General features: G+C 39.1%; 1 protein-coding gene across 1 annotated transcript in view; it reads left to right on the forward strand.

The window, feature by feature from the left end:
* Window positions 1–14,611, forward strand: part of fbln1 (fibulin 1) — a 55,876-nt gene that overhangs the window by 14,285 nt on the left and 26,980 nt on the right. The window contains exons 4-13 of the mRNA XM_063003162.1: window positions 886–1,036; window positions 4,661–4,714; window positions 4,817–4,912; window positions 6,130–6,267; window positions 8,040–8,177; window positions 9,340–9,483; window positions 9,636–9,761; window positions 11,596–11,721; window positions 13,153–13,272; window positions 13,354–13,485. Coding sequence (XP_062859232.1) covers window positions 886–1,036; window positions 4,661–4,714; window positions 4,817–4,912; window positions 6,130–6,267; window positions 8,040–8,177; window positions 9,340–9,483; window positions 9,636–9,761; window positions 11,596–11,721; window positions 13,153–13,272; window positions 13,354–13,485 — 1,225 coding nt within the window. The remainder of the gene's footprint in view (window positions 1–885; window positions 1,037–4,660; window positions 4,715–4,816; window positions 4,913–6,129; window positions 6,268–8,039; window positions 8,178–9,339; window positions 9,484–9,635; window positions 9,762–11,595; window positions 11,722–13,152; window positions 13,273–13,353; window positions 13,486–14,611) is intronic.

A 14,611-nucleotide genomic window follows, 5' to 3' on the forward strand; every position in this document is an offset into this window, starting at 1 on the left:
TCTTACCCATGGTGGTCGAGAGATTTGAACGGAAGAAACTGATTCTGGTACAGGAGTCTTGTATACAGGGACAGGACTAATTTGTGTACCGGTCAGAATTCTTGCTGGTTGGTAGGGGATCAAATACTTATTTCCCTTAATTAAATACAAATTAATTTATAACTTTTAGTTAATGTTTTTTTTCTGGATTTTTTGTTGATATTCTGTCTCTCTCTGTTAAAATAAACCTTCCATAACAATTATAGACTGTTCAAGTCTTTGTAAGGGGGTAAACTTACAAAATCTGCAGGGGATCAAATACTTATTTTCCCCACTGTATGTGACAACAAAAAGGTGTCAATCAGGAGTTCCCCTTGGTTCCTCCTACCCAACCACAACTACTTACATGGGTGGTAAGGCCTAGAAATGAAAACAAAAGCAAGGAGACATAAAAACAGCCACTGTTAACTTGCTTTGAAGATGTTGCCAACTGCCACTTTTGAACAAATGTTCAAAGATGTCTGAGATTGCCTTTGTGATTGATAAGAAGACAGAAAACATCATGCCCACCCAGATAGCAGGGACTTTTGGCCACAGATGGCTAAGGCATCATAAGGGACCAGATTTACAGTAATCCCCAGATGATAGGGTGAACACTTAACAGTAATCCATGCCACCCTTGCAGCAACCTGTTTTTCTTATCTCATGTTATACTGAAACTACAAAAGCTGGGAAGTTCTTACAGCAGTCTAAACCATTCTTGTTTGTGCTTGCCTTTATGCCTGTACTTTGTTTTACCATGTACTTTATCAGATAATTAAAAAATGTTTTTCTACCATGCTCCTATTCCCAAAATGCTTTATAAAACTACAGTGTAGAAGAATAATCAAACTGTGCGCATTGCAGGTGTGTTGCGATTGTTGTTTGCTGGGCAGGGCTGCTCAGGAGCAGGGTCTGACCTGTGACTTCAGCTTCTCGGTCAGCTACCAGTGTGGCCTGGTGTCCCGAGCTTGCTGTGTGGACAAATCACCAGAGGGTGACAGTAACTCAACACAAGGTTAGTGTAAATTCATGGACATGTTCTTTATGCAAATAGTATTTAGCCACCTTTTCAGTTTATTCATGAAACAGTTTGTATTATGTCAAAAGAATAACCCAAATCCTCTAAACTAATAACTCAAAGGATTCATAACCCTTGTAATTTTAGATTTAATCTTATACACACTATCTTCACTACTGAAATAATCTGTTAGTAGTCCCTACCTGTGTAAAAATGCACCTAGACTTAAATAACACTTAATGCAAATAAGGCCATTCAGAAATTAAAACACACTGATCTACTTAAACTTTTAGCATTAAATCATCTACTACTGCCACATCTAAAAACACTGTTTAAACACAATAAAAATCCCTTTATAAATGATAAATCTCTCACCTGAGATAAAGAGAACCTATCTTGTCCCGGCTTGGAGATCTCTCGCATCCTCAACGATTAATCCATTATTGTTATGAAATAAAACAAACTACATCGTTTCCCGTTTAGCCACAGATGTCCTCTTCAAAATCCAGCAGAGTTTTTTAATAAGCATGCTTTGGTTTTTAATAATTTAAAAACGTGACAGAACTTTAACGGAAAATTTCAACTCTGCGTCAATTCTAATTGGTCCATCGCGTTTGACTGACATCCACATCTTTCAATTGTACACACGTAAAGCGAGATGTGTCACGTGAACAACAGCTCGAACGTAAGTGAAACCCGTTAGTAGCGCGGTTGTCATGTAAAAGCGTTGTGTGTAAAAGTAAAAATAAAAACAGTAGTTTTGCGTAAGTGTGATGTTGTAGGTTCTGTATTTATTTCTTTAGAATATTTGTTTCACAGTCTGAGCATTGTTATATAGATAGCTAGTTTAACCATGGTGCATTGAGACATGTACAGTGGGGCCAAAAAGTATTTAGTCAGCCACTGATTGTGCAAGTTCTCCTACTTAGAAAGATGAGAGAGGTCTGTAATTTTCATCATAGGTACACTTCAACTATGAGAGACAAAAAAAATCCAGGAAATCACATTGTAGGATTTTTAAAGAATTTATTTGTAAATTATGGTGGAAAATAAGTATTTGGTCAATAACAAAAGTTCAGCTCAATACTTTGTAACATAACCTTCATTGGCAATGACAGAGGTGAAACGTTTCCTGTAAGTCTTCACCAGGTTTGCACACACTGTAGCTGGTATTTTGGCCCATTCCTCCATGCAGATCTCCTCTAGAGCAGTGATGTTTTGGGGCTGTCGCTGGGCAACACGGACTTTCAACTCCCTCCACAAATTTTCTATGGGGTTGAGGTCTGGAGACTGGCTAGGCCACTCCAGGACCTTGAAATGCTTTTTACGGAGCCACTCCTTCGTTGCCCGAGCGGTGTGTTTGGGATCATTGTCATGCTGGAAGACCCAGCCACGTTCCATCTTCAATGCTCTCACTGATGGAAGGAGGTTTTGGCTTAAAATCTCACGATACCTGGCCCCGTTCATTCTTCCCTTAACACGGATCAGTCGTCCTGTCCCCTTTGCAGAAAAACAGCCCCAAAGCATGATGTTTCCACCCCCATGCTTCACAGTAGGTATGGTGTTCTTGGGTTCTTCTTCTTCCTCCAAACACGACGAGTTGAGTTTTTACCAAAAAGTTCCATTTTGGTTTCATCTGACCACATGATATTCTCCCAATCCTCGTCTGGATCATCCATATGCTCTCTGGCAAACTTCAGACGGGCCTGGACATGTACTGGCTTAAGCAGGGAGACACGCCTGGCACTGCAGGATTTGAGTCCCAGCTCTCTGCAGGTCATTCATCAGGTCCCTCCGTGTAGTTCTGGGATTTTTGCTCACCGTTCTCATGATGATTTTGACCCCACGGGATAAGATCTTGCGTGGGGCCCCAGATCGAGGGAGATTATCAATGGTCTTGTAGGTCTTCCATTTTCTTACAATTGCTCCCACAGTTGATTTATTCACACCAACCTGCTTGCCTATTGTAGATTCACTCTTCCCAGCCTGGTGCAGGTCTACAATTTTCTTCCTGGTGTCCTTCGACAGCTCTTTGGTCTTGGCCATGGTTGAGTTTGGAGTCTGACTGTTTGAGGCTGTGGACAGGTGTCTTTTATACAGATAACGAGGTCAAACAGGTGCCATTAATACAGGTAACGATTGGTGGACAGAAGAGCTTCTTAAAGAAGAAGTTACAGGTCTGTCAGAGCCAGAAATCTTGCTTGTTTGTGGGTGACCAAATACTTATTTTCCACCATAATTTACAAATAAATTCTTTAAGAGTCCTACAATGTGATTTCCTGGATTTTTTTTCTCATTTTGTCTCTCATAGTTGAAGTGTACCTATGATGAAAATTACAGACCTCTCTCATCTTTCTAAGTAGGAGAACCTGCACAATCAGTGGCTGACTAAATACTTTTTGGCCCCACTGTATTATTACTGCTTAGTTGTTTGAGAGGAGAATTGACGGTATCAGATTGGTATTGGTATCGGCAGATACTCAATTTGCAGTATCGGTATCAGTATCGGACATCGAGCCAACCCTAGTCTGAAGCCCATACAAATGTAACAGTAATAGTGTCCCACCATACCCAAGAATCTCCAAAGCTCCCTTTTTTTTGTGGGTGCCAGAACATTTTGGATAATGTACACTTTAGCATTAAGCAGCTTTACTTGCCCATTTCCCACCACTTTTCCAAGGTGGAAATTACTCCCTTACCGAATTCAAATTTATCCAAATGTATCACTATGTTGGCCTTCTTCAAACAAGCAAAGACAGATTCTAATACAGACAAATGTTGTTTCCAAGAGTCTGCATTATTCAAGTGAGCATTGCAATTGGGAACCCTAACAACACAGTATTCATTAGGCACTGAAATGCAAGATGTTTCATAATCCGGCAGCCACTTGCCGAACAGTATTTATTCCTTCTCTCAAGGTTTTTACATGCTTGATACCATAAAACATAGGGCATTTTATAACCAAAGGCTATAACTAAGTACCAAACTGAGTAACAAATGCAAACATTTTGTGAGTGGCACCTGCCAGTAGATTTTTAATAGGTCTAATTTGATCATGAATTTAGTGGGACCTACCTGGTCTGTGTAGTCCTCTATCCTGGGCAATATAATCTGGCTGTGTCACTGCATTTACTTTTCAAAAATCAGTACAGAAACAATGAGCACCATCTGTCTTTGGGACTATGAGACATGGTGACGTCCAGGCACTACAACTGGGAAAAGCAAGACCATGCTGGACCAAATGATTAATCTCTTGTTTAAGTATGGCATGTTGAGTTGGACTGATTGCTTGTAAATATTAAATGTGTTTAATTAAGAAATCAGGCCAGATTTTTAAGTGATTCCAAGGTCCTGATATTTCTAAATGTTTAACATTTACTTTCCGGTAATTGTATCTACATGGTGACGATTCTATCAGTATAGAAACGGTAGTTGAAATTTTGCCCTGTTCTCACACTGACCCTTAGTGGACGCTGCACTATAAATGGGTTACTCTTTCTAATGAAGACTCTACTGTCCTCTAGTGGGTTGTAGTGTTAATAAAGTGCAGTAACCATGAGTTTTCACTCTGTTTAGAATGTTGTGGATTTATTTTTACTTGAATGTTCATTTTGTCTATAGAGGACAGGCTTGCTACTGAGACGAACCGTGCAAGACCAGGTGAACATTGCAAAGGTGGGTGTAAAACCAGACTGGCACAGAACATTATAGTTTCACAAACATTATTCACCAGAATGAAATGAAAATACTGTCATTGTGTACATTTGTGTCTGCCAGTTGGACCTGGACACTGCGCTCAGCGTTGTGTTGGAAATAATACATGTGCCTGCTATTCTGGATATAAGCTTAAACCAGATGGAAAAAGCTGTGAAGGTAGGAAAAACTGTTCTTACAATGTGTTTTCTTTTTTGTCACATGACCCTTAAATCTGTTTACATAATGAGATATTGTGGTGATGTAATAATTATTTATAAACATGTAATTGTGGAAAAGAAATAAATCCTACATTTCTAAATGTTCCTATTATTACTTTATACACCGACGAGGCATAACATTATGACCACTGACAGGTGAAGTGAATAACACTGATTATCTCTTTATCACTGCACTTAGTGGGTGGGATATTTTAGGCAGTAATCCTCAATGTTGATGTGTTAGAAGCAGGAAAATTAGTCAAGCGTTTGAGTTTGTGATGGCTAGACGACTGGGTCAGAGCATCTCCAAAACTGCAGCTCTTGTGGGGTGGCAGTGGTCAGTATCTATCAAAACTGGTCTAAGGAAGGAACAGTGGTAAACCGGCGACAGGGTCATGGGCGGCCAAGGCTCAGTAATACACGTGGGGTACGAAGGCTGGCCCGTGTGGTCCGATCCAACTGGCGAACTGCTGTTGCTCAAATTGCTGAAGAAGTTAATGCTGGTTCTGATAGAAAGGTGTCAGAATACACAGTGCATCACAGTTGCAGGGCTATTTCGGCAGCAAAAGGGAGACCAACACAATATTAGGAAGGTGGTCATAATGTTATGCCTGATAGGTGTAAGTACATGTGCACAAATCTTAACTACTACTAATCATTTGCATATACGCACACAGACAGAATGGCATGCTGGTTTAGTAATAGTAATACTTAGTCAATTTATATTAAAATAGTTTAAATGTCAGGGCAGCCTTAAAATGTTATGAGTTTTGCAGCAGTCCATAGTTTTTCATAGTCCTATTTTATCAAGACAATGCCTTGATTCATTCAGCACACACAGAGTGTGTGTGCCTGACTGGCCTGCCTGCAGTCCATATCTGTCTCCTTTTAGTAAAGGAGAATCAGACAACTGTGACCACAGACTGTTGAGCAGCTGAAGTATTATATCTAATAAGAATGAGTAAAATTCCACTATAATTAATGGGAAATTTGCTTATATTTACAAAGTCCAAAATGTTTATATTGGAAGTCACTTTTAAGGGCTCAGAAAAATGACCAATTCACAGATCATTGTTTTATTGCATTTTACAAAATGTCCCAACTTCTCAAGAAATGTGGTTTATACATATGCTTTAAATCCTCTTTTTCATTATTTCTCCTGCTTTCTTTGTAAAGACATTAATGAGTGTTTGCTGGGTTCTCATAACTGCCGTACTGGTGAGCGCTGTATCAACACTCAGGGCTTGTATCGCTGCCAGAGGGAAGTCAGCTGTGGCACAGGCTATGAGCTCACTGACAACAACATCTGCAAAGGTCAGTTTGCAGACTACAACAGACTACAAACTAGAACATAATGATCTCATACATTAAACAGGACCCACATATGGTCAGAGTCATGCTGAACTAGAAAAAAATCTAAGTTTAACCTTTCCTGGATGATGGATCTTTTTATTATATTTTTAAGTATTAAATTGCTGCTTAAGCTCCTTAACTTTAAGACAACCACACAACTGATACTTAAATTAGTAGATAATGCAGGGGCCCTTGAAACTGTTACATTTACTAAACCCATTTATTTACACAAATCTGGTGGGTTGTTAGTTGTGTTCAAATTAAAGGTATTGTGATACATGTTGATGCCTGCTAAGAAATTAATCATTTAAATGTATACTAATGTAGCTAGTAGGGGTGGGTTTATAAAATCGATTTTTCGATTTTAATCGATCTTTATTTGAACGATCCGATATCGATTCATATAAATGCGAGATCGATTTTTTAAATACGACCCTTTTTACGGTGCACACGGAAATCTATTACTATTGTTACCACCTTTAATTTCGCGTGACCAGCCACTGTTTTTTCATGCAACGAGATCTGACCTGCACATCAGTTTAGCATGGCAGAAGCTCAAGTTATGACCACTACACAACTTTTTGCACTGATTTTCGCTCGGCTCTGGATTCGGGAGGAACTCGGTGTTCGCTCTGCGATCAAAACTCGGCTCTCAATCAATGTGAGAAACAGCGAGGGGAAACACAGGGGAGAGGTTGGAAACAGGTGGTGGAGCGCAATATAGTTTCTATCAGAATACATCAGCACACGCGAGATCGTTCTCTACAAAACAAAATATTTATTAACCTCCAACTCACTACAGAACGATCCATGCTGCTCGTGTTGCCAAATCCACTCAGATTCATTTATTTCATCAGCGCACAAACTTTGATTGCTCGCTACTTGTTGATGTGCATGTTTGGACGTGGTATCATTAAACCTTTCATCACTTCTCACGTGTGTTTTCGTGACAAAACGTAGTTTTGGAGACCAGAGAAGCTCGCCTGTGATTCCCCCTGGTGATGGATGGTGTAGTGTAAAACTCCCCATCGCCGATCAGTCGTTTAGTGTGAACAATACAGTGACCACGTGTTAATCAGAGTGTCGTGTAGTGTAAACTTGGCATAAGCTGTACAACAGCCAGGTGTATGTTTACATTACATTTACAATGTTGTAGCATGTCAGACAAATGAAAGAAAACAGTAACATTCATTTTTTATTATTATTTCATTTGTCTGACATGCTACAACATTGTAAATGTAATGTAAACATACACCTGGCTGTTGAATGTTACTGTTTTCTGTTTTGGATTAATTATTTATGTAAACAAAATACACAAATATTTTTAATAATGAGTGTTCTTTGTACAATTATCACATTCGTTCTCTGAACATCTGTACATATGTAAACAAAGCCTGTTAATGTAACTCAAATATGCCTAAATGTGTTGAATCGAAATTGGATCGAAAATCGAATCGAAAATCGAAAATCGAAGATTGAATCGAATCGGGACCTGGTGAATCGGAATCGAATCGATCCAGGAAATTGGTGGCGATACCCAGCCCTAGTAGCTAGTATAGACTTCGCAGTTTAGTTTATTGAAAAAAAGTTCTTGATAGATTTGACTGTGCTTTTCTAATAATGTTAAGTAAAATTAACTATGTATTGATTGTTTTTAAACAATTCTGCATCAAATATATAAATTTTTTAAGAAGGAGCAGACAAATAAGTGTTTAAAATGTGCTTTTCTTTAGATATTGATGAGTGTGAGACGGCTACTCATAACTGTCCAGTGGAATTCGCCTGCCAGAACACGCCAGGTTCCTTCCGCTGCCGGCCTAAGGTGCAATGCAGTGCAGGATATATACAGGATGCTCTGGGCAGCTGCATTGGTAATGATTAACGAATAATAACTAATAATAAAGTCAAAATTTACTGTGCAAAAAAAGCTTTATGTTAACCCTGTTCAGAAGCGGCATCAAATTCTCTGGGCACTGACGTACCTGAGATGGACCATCACACAGTGGAAATGTGTACTGTGGTCAGATGAATCATTATTCTAGATCTTTTTTGAAGGACATGGATACATTCTTCATTAAAGAAAAATGGACCATCCAGGCAAAAGTCAAAAGCCACCCTGGCATGGTATGGGGCTGTGTCAGTGCCCTTGGCAAAAGTAATTTACACTTCTGTGATGGCAGCATCAATGCAGAAAAGATTGAGATCTTAGAGCAACATATGCTGCCTTCAAGACGTCATCTTTTCCAGGGACGTCCATGTATTTTTCAACAAGACAATGCAAAACCACATGCTGCACACATTACAAAGGCATGGCTGTGGAATAAGAGGCTACAGGTACTGGACTGGCCTGCCTGCAATCCTGACCTGTCCGGAAAAGTGAATATGGGGAGAAATTTTAAACATAAAATGTGACCATGACGACCCCGCACTGTTGCACATCTTAAGACGTGTTTGCAGGAAGTGTGGAAGAAAATAACACCTGAAACACTTCATCATTTGGTATCTTCTGTGCCAAAATGCCTTTTAAGTGTGGTGTAAAGCAGTGGCAACATTACACAGTAGCAAATGCTTTACCGTCTGAACTTTTTTGGAATGTGTTGCAGGCCTGAAAGGCAGGAATGGATGTTATAATAAATGAAATGAAGTTGAGCAGATAAAACATGAAATATCTTGGGCACCTTTAATCCTGGGTGGTACATATCGGTTTTAAAACAATATATGATTCCATTTAGATGATATGTTTTTTTAGGGATGTTCTTGTTTGTTTTGGCACGACAAAACAAGTAAAATTTAATTTGTATTTAATTGGATACAGGTGTTGAACCATCTGAAAATCCTTGCTATCAGTTTTTATTTATACTTTTCCTATTGTCAGAGCTTACAAAAACTAACCTGTTAATGACCAAGTCTAGTAGGTGTGCTAAAGCACAGAAATCACTAAAACTGGGCTGGACTCTGACCCTGCAGGACTGGAATAGAGGAATCATGGTCAACATGAAAAATAAAACATGTTTATTACTGTGTTTCCTTTAGATATCAATGAGTGTCTTAGTGTGACAGGACCATGTCCCGCCGGCCAGTTGTGCATGAACACTGTTGGCTCATACACCTGTCAGAGGAACTCTGTCAATTGTGGCCGTGGCTACCACCTTAATGCTGAGGGCACTCGTTGCGTAGGTATAAATCAATATTTTTCATATTTATTCAGATTAATATTTGTGTTTTTTACCTTTATCCATAGAAATTTGTTACTTGTTAATCTAATTATCTAATTTAAGAAAATAAAAATAGAAGTAGCAGTCGAGTATAATACTTAATTTGTTTTATAGATATTGATGAGTGTGCTGAGCCAGGTAATGTATGTTCTGGCCATGGATGTGTTAATTTTGTGGGCTCTTACCGCTGCTCTTGCAGAGCTGGTTTCAACTTTAACAGCATCACCAAGGATTGTGAGGGTAAGAACCCAGCTATATTATCCTCTGTACTCACTATAGACGATCTGTTGCTTGAAGTGTCTCTAAACTGGTTGTTTTAAACAATTCCTCTTTATAAATAAATAGGTACGATTTTATTGTTCTTTTTTCCTTATTTCTAAGTTTAAATAAACTGATAACAGATGTAATAACAGCAGGTGGCTGGAGTGCTTAAAATGACAACATGCACTCATTGGGCTCTGTCCCAAACCACATACAACTGTACTGAACTAAAAGTCAAATTACTAACCTATTAATGGTTACCACTGACATGGTGGTGGTGTGTCCACTCACTGTCCACTCTATTAGACACTCCTACCTAGTTGGTCCACCTTGTTGATGTAAAGTCAGAGACGTTTGCTAATCTATTGCTGCTGTTTGAGTTGGTCATCTTCTAGACCTTCATCAGTGGTCACGGGACGATGCCCACGGGGCGCTGTTGGCTGGATATTTTTGGTTGGTGAACAGTAGTGACAGTGAGGTGTTTAAAAACTCCATCAGCGCTGCTGTGTCTTATCCACCAGCACAACACACACTAACACACCACCACCATGTTAGTGTCACTGCAGTGCTGAGAATGACCGACCACCCAAATAATACCTGTCCCAGAACCACCACAGTGGACAGTCTTGACCATTGAAGAACAGCATGAAAGGGGGCCAACAAAGCATGCAGAGAAACAGATGGACTACAGTCAATAATTGTAGAACTACAAAGTGCTTCTATATGGTAAGTGGAGCTGATAAAATGGACAGTGAGTGTAGAAACAAGCAGGTAGTTTTAATGTTATGGTTGATCGGTGTTCACACACACACACACACACACACACACATGAACAGACACTAACTGTATGACAACAATGCTACCAAAAACACTTTTTTGAACATTTTTTGAATGAATACATTTGTTTTACAATTAATTTTAAAGTTGCAGTCTGAACCACAGCACAGAAATTTAGCAACCTGGGAATTTTAAGCCTGAACGTCCTTGATTGTCCAATCTACTGTTTCAATAATATGCTTCCTCAACAAATATTTAAAAATAAGATGTTTGAAAGGTTGCACAATGTACAGAAAATACTGCAATGTATTAGTGTGAGTGAACTATGTGTCAAAAATGTGCTGGTAAGGTAGTGTTTAAATTAGAGGTACTCTACTGTGCTCCTGGAGATCTCCTGGTTTGATACATTTGGGCAAAAACAAAAGCTTTTATCAGTCATTTTTGTCTTGGGTCGTTTGATGCTGATAAATGTTACCATATGTACATGTAATCTGCTCAGAGCCTGTCTGCAGTCAAGATCTGTCTTCTATTGAAAATGTTTAGTGCAGCATTAAGAGGAGACTCAGACGACAGTGACCAAGGACTGTTGCACAGTCTTGTATCGGGCAAGATTGGACGAAAATTCCACTTGCAAAACTGCAGTAATTATTGTCTTCAGTAATTAATGTTCTTGGATGGTCAGGTGTCTACACTTGGTGGAAGCCCTGTGATAGATTGCTACCCTGTCCAAGGTATTCCTGCATTGTGCAGTGTATCCCAGTGGAACCAGGGTCATGGTAGCTCAGTGGTTAAGATACTGTACTAGCAATTACAAAGTTACTGGTTCAGGCCCAACATCTGAAGGTTGCCACTGCTGGACCCTTGAGCAAGGCCATTAATTGCATTGTATACTTCGATTGTAAGTAAATTTGGGCAAAAGTGTCTGAATGCCAAAAAGACTTGCATCTATGACCAGGATTAACCAATACATGTAGTATACCATAAAAATACCTGATATCACTACCTTATTTTTCACTTTTTTTCTTTTTTTGAACAGATGTCAATGAATGCAGACATTATCCTGGTCGCTTGTGTGCACATAAGTGTGATAATATTCTGGGGTCCTACACGTGCAGCTGCACCACAGGGTTCAAGCTAGCCAGTGATGGAAGAAACTGTGATGGTAAGGAAGTGTTTAAATCAGACGTGCCCATTTTGCTCCTGGAGATCTCCTGGTTTGATACATCTGTGCAAAAACAAAGGCTGTTATCAGTCACTTTTTTCCTAGGTTGTCTGGCGCTGATGAATGCTACCATATGTAAATGTAATCTGCTCAGAGCATAAGAACAATGAGACAAGTTTAGCTCGTCACATTTTTTCATGCTTCAGGTTCACTAAGAATATACAAAGAAGACTTTAAATGCAAGCAACAGTTCATAAACAAAATAATTTGTATTATGTTTCTTTTTAACTGAAATAGATGTTTCAAAATGTTAATACCTGGCAAACTGCATAAAAAATCATAAAAAATATACTGAACAAAATAAAGGGATGTAAAGCTGTCTTGCTGTTAAGACTTAAAGCAAGTTGCTTAGACTGTCAACTGTAAGTCTGCTTAATGTTGAAAATGTAAATGAACACATAAGCCAAAAATATTCAGGCCAAATTTTAAAAAACAGATACACAGTACCATGCAAACGTTTTAGGCAGGTATGAAAAAAATTATACACTGTTAGCACTCAATCTAAGTGTACAGTTAGAGACTAGAGTCCAAGGTGTGTTAATCTTTTTCTAGTTTTTTTTCAGAGGGCACATTTACCCACTTTTGGTTGGAGCTTTGTTTTCCGCCCAGCATTGACAATACTGTGCCTAATACACTCATACCAGTACAACACACACTGCCATGTGATTAGTCTCTTAGTGTTATAACAGTGCTGAGAATGGTCCACCACTCAAACGTCATCTGGTCACTGAGGGCACATGTATAATTGAAGTCCATTACCAATATAGTGGCAGTATTCCAATACCAAGTACCAAGTAGTCAATACCAAGTATTTAGAGCAACAGATGGGCTACAGTCAGTAATTGTATACCCACAAATTTCATCTGTATAGTACGTGCAGCTTATAAAATAATCAATAAATGAACATGGAGGAGAAGTGTACCTAATAAAGTGCTCAGTTACTACTTTAAGTTGCCTTGCATGTTTTTACATGTATTTGTATCGGTCAGCATTGCACATCTGTCATTCTATCTGCCTTATGTTTTTGGTATACAGAGTAGATCAGAACTGTCTCACTCTCCATCCCCCAAAACTGTGTGCTGTTAAACTACTTAAATAGTACACATAAAACATTTTACCACACTATTAATGATAGCCAAATCTTACATTTTACTTCCAGGTAGAATGTATTGTCATGGCAACCAAGTCCGCTTGTAAAGATCATGTTTTGATTTATTTATTATATAGGTGTTATTATAGCTAACCAATAACAGTAAATACATTTCCAGGAGCAAATATCTGGTTTAGACACCCCTGCTTTACATAGTAATACAATATTGAGTGTTTGAATTAAATCTGACTCACAATTTGCATGTTTCTGCTGACATTCAGATGTCAATGAATGTGAGAGCAGCCCCTGCAGTCAAGAGTGTGCCAACGTTTATGGCTCCTACCAGTGCTACTGCCGCCGAGGGTACCAACTGAGTGATGTTGATGGAACTACTTGTGAAGGTAAGTACATAAAATAAAAATAAAAAGTTTGGTTATTGCATAAGTGCATATATAACTTGCATGCTATCTGTTTCTTTTTAGATATTGATGAGTGTGCTTTACCCACTGGAGGACATATCTGTTCGTACCGCTGCCACAACACACCAGGCAGCTTTCACTGCACATGCCCCGCACAAGGCTACACACTTGCCTCTAATGGACGCAGCTGTCAGGGTAAAGAACCTATATTAAAATTAAAATACACTGACTGCATGAGGCCAGAAAGTTCTATATTGTGTTTTTATTAAGGCTCCAACAGTATTGTTGTATGGAAGCACTTCTGTACGTCGCTCTGGATAAGAGCGTGTGCTACATGCCGAAAAATGTAAATGTATTAATTTGCATATACAGTTGAATAAATAACGAGTGTAGTTAGTTGGTTTTACAGGTAATGTAATAGTACAGGTTGCACATTTATGCTGGTGTTTTTACACCCACAAACTATTAGTAACTATTGTGATATAACAAATAATTAGGACCACCCACCTGATAAACTGTCAAAACAGCTCTTACCCTCTGTTTGCCACAGTTTCCTACAATCTGTAGCAAACTGTGACTTCTAAACCATAATCCTCTAGTCCCCCATTCTGCCCAGGACTGTATCATTAACATATAAATAAAGTACCATTTGATAGCACATGCCTGGCGACGGCTGCATACGATGCCACCAACAGTGAAGAAATGGGAAGGGTGGCAGCGGCTGTGCCTGCCACATCCAAAGGAGTCCTGGTATTTGATACCAGAATGTTAGTAGCAGGACTTTTGTCTGTTGTGAGGTGTATTACCCACAGTGCATTCTAGTGCCATTGTGGCTTGTCTCTCCTTGGACCACTGTCGGTGGGTACACACCACGCCCTTGCTGTTTTGGAGATACTTTAACCCAATTTGTTTAGGTCATCCAGGTTTTGTGCTGCCAATATCTACTGCATATCAGCCCGACATTTAATACATTTAAATTATCCCCCACCATGACATGCACAGTTGTGATAAAATAAACGTTTTAATGCAAATTCTTTGAGGGGTATTGGTGGTCCTAATGTTTTGACTGGTTGGTGCAGCTGCTTCAGTTTTATGTATTATACCTTATAAAATCAGTATGAAGGACTGTATTTGTCTGATTTTATAGTTTATAATGATCTTAAATTATTAAAAGTGTGTCTGATATGTCTAATGCCAAGTTCACACACGACTTTCTGATTTGCCGGGTCGTTGTACAGTTCACACTACACGACTGAATCTCTTGCACACGGGAGTCTTTCAGTCGGTGTATATTTCACACTACACGACTGATCGGTGATAG

Source organism: Trichomycterus rosablanca, chromosome 1 (genome assembly GCF_030014385.1).
Source record: "Trichomycterus rosablanca isolate fTriRos1 chromosome 1, fTriRos1.hap1, whole genome shotgun sequence".
In the NCBI taxonomy this organism is placed as follows: Eukaryota; Metazoa; Chordata; class Actinopteri; order Siluriformes; family Trichomycteridae; genus Trichomycterus; species Trichomycterus rosablanca.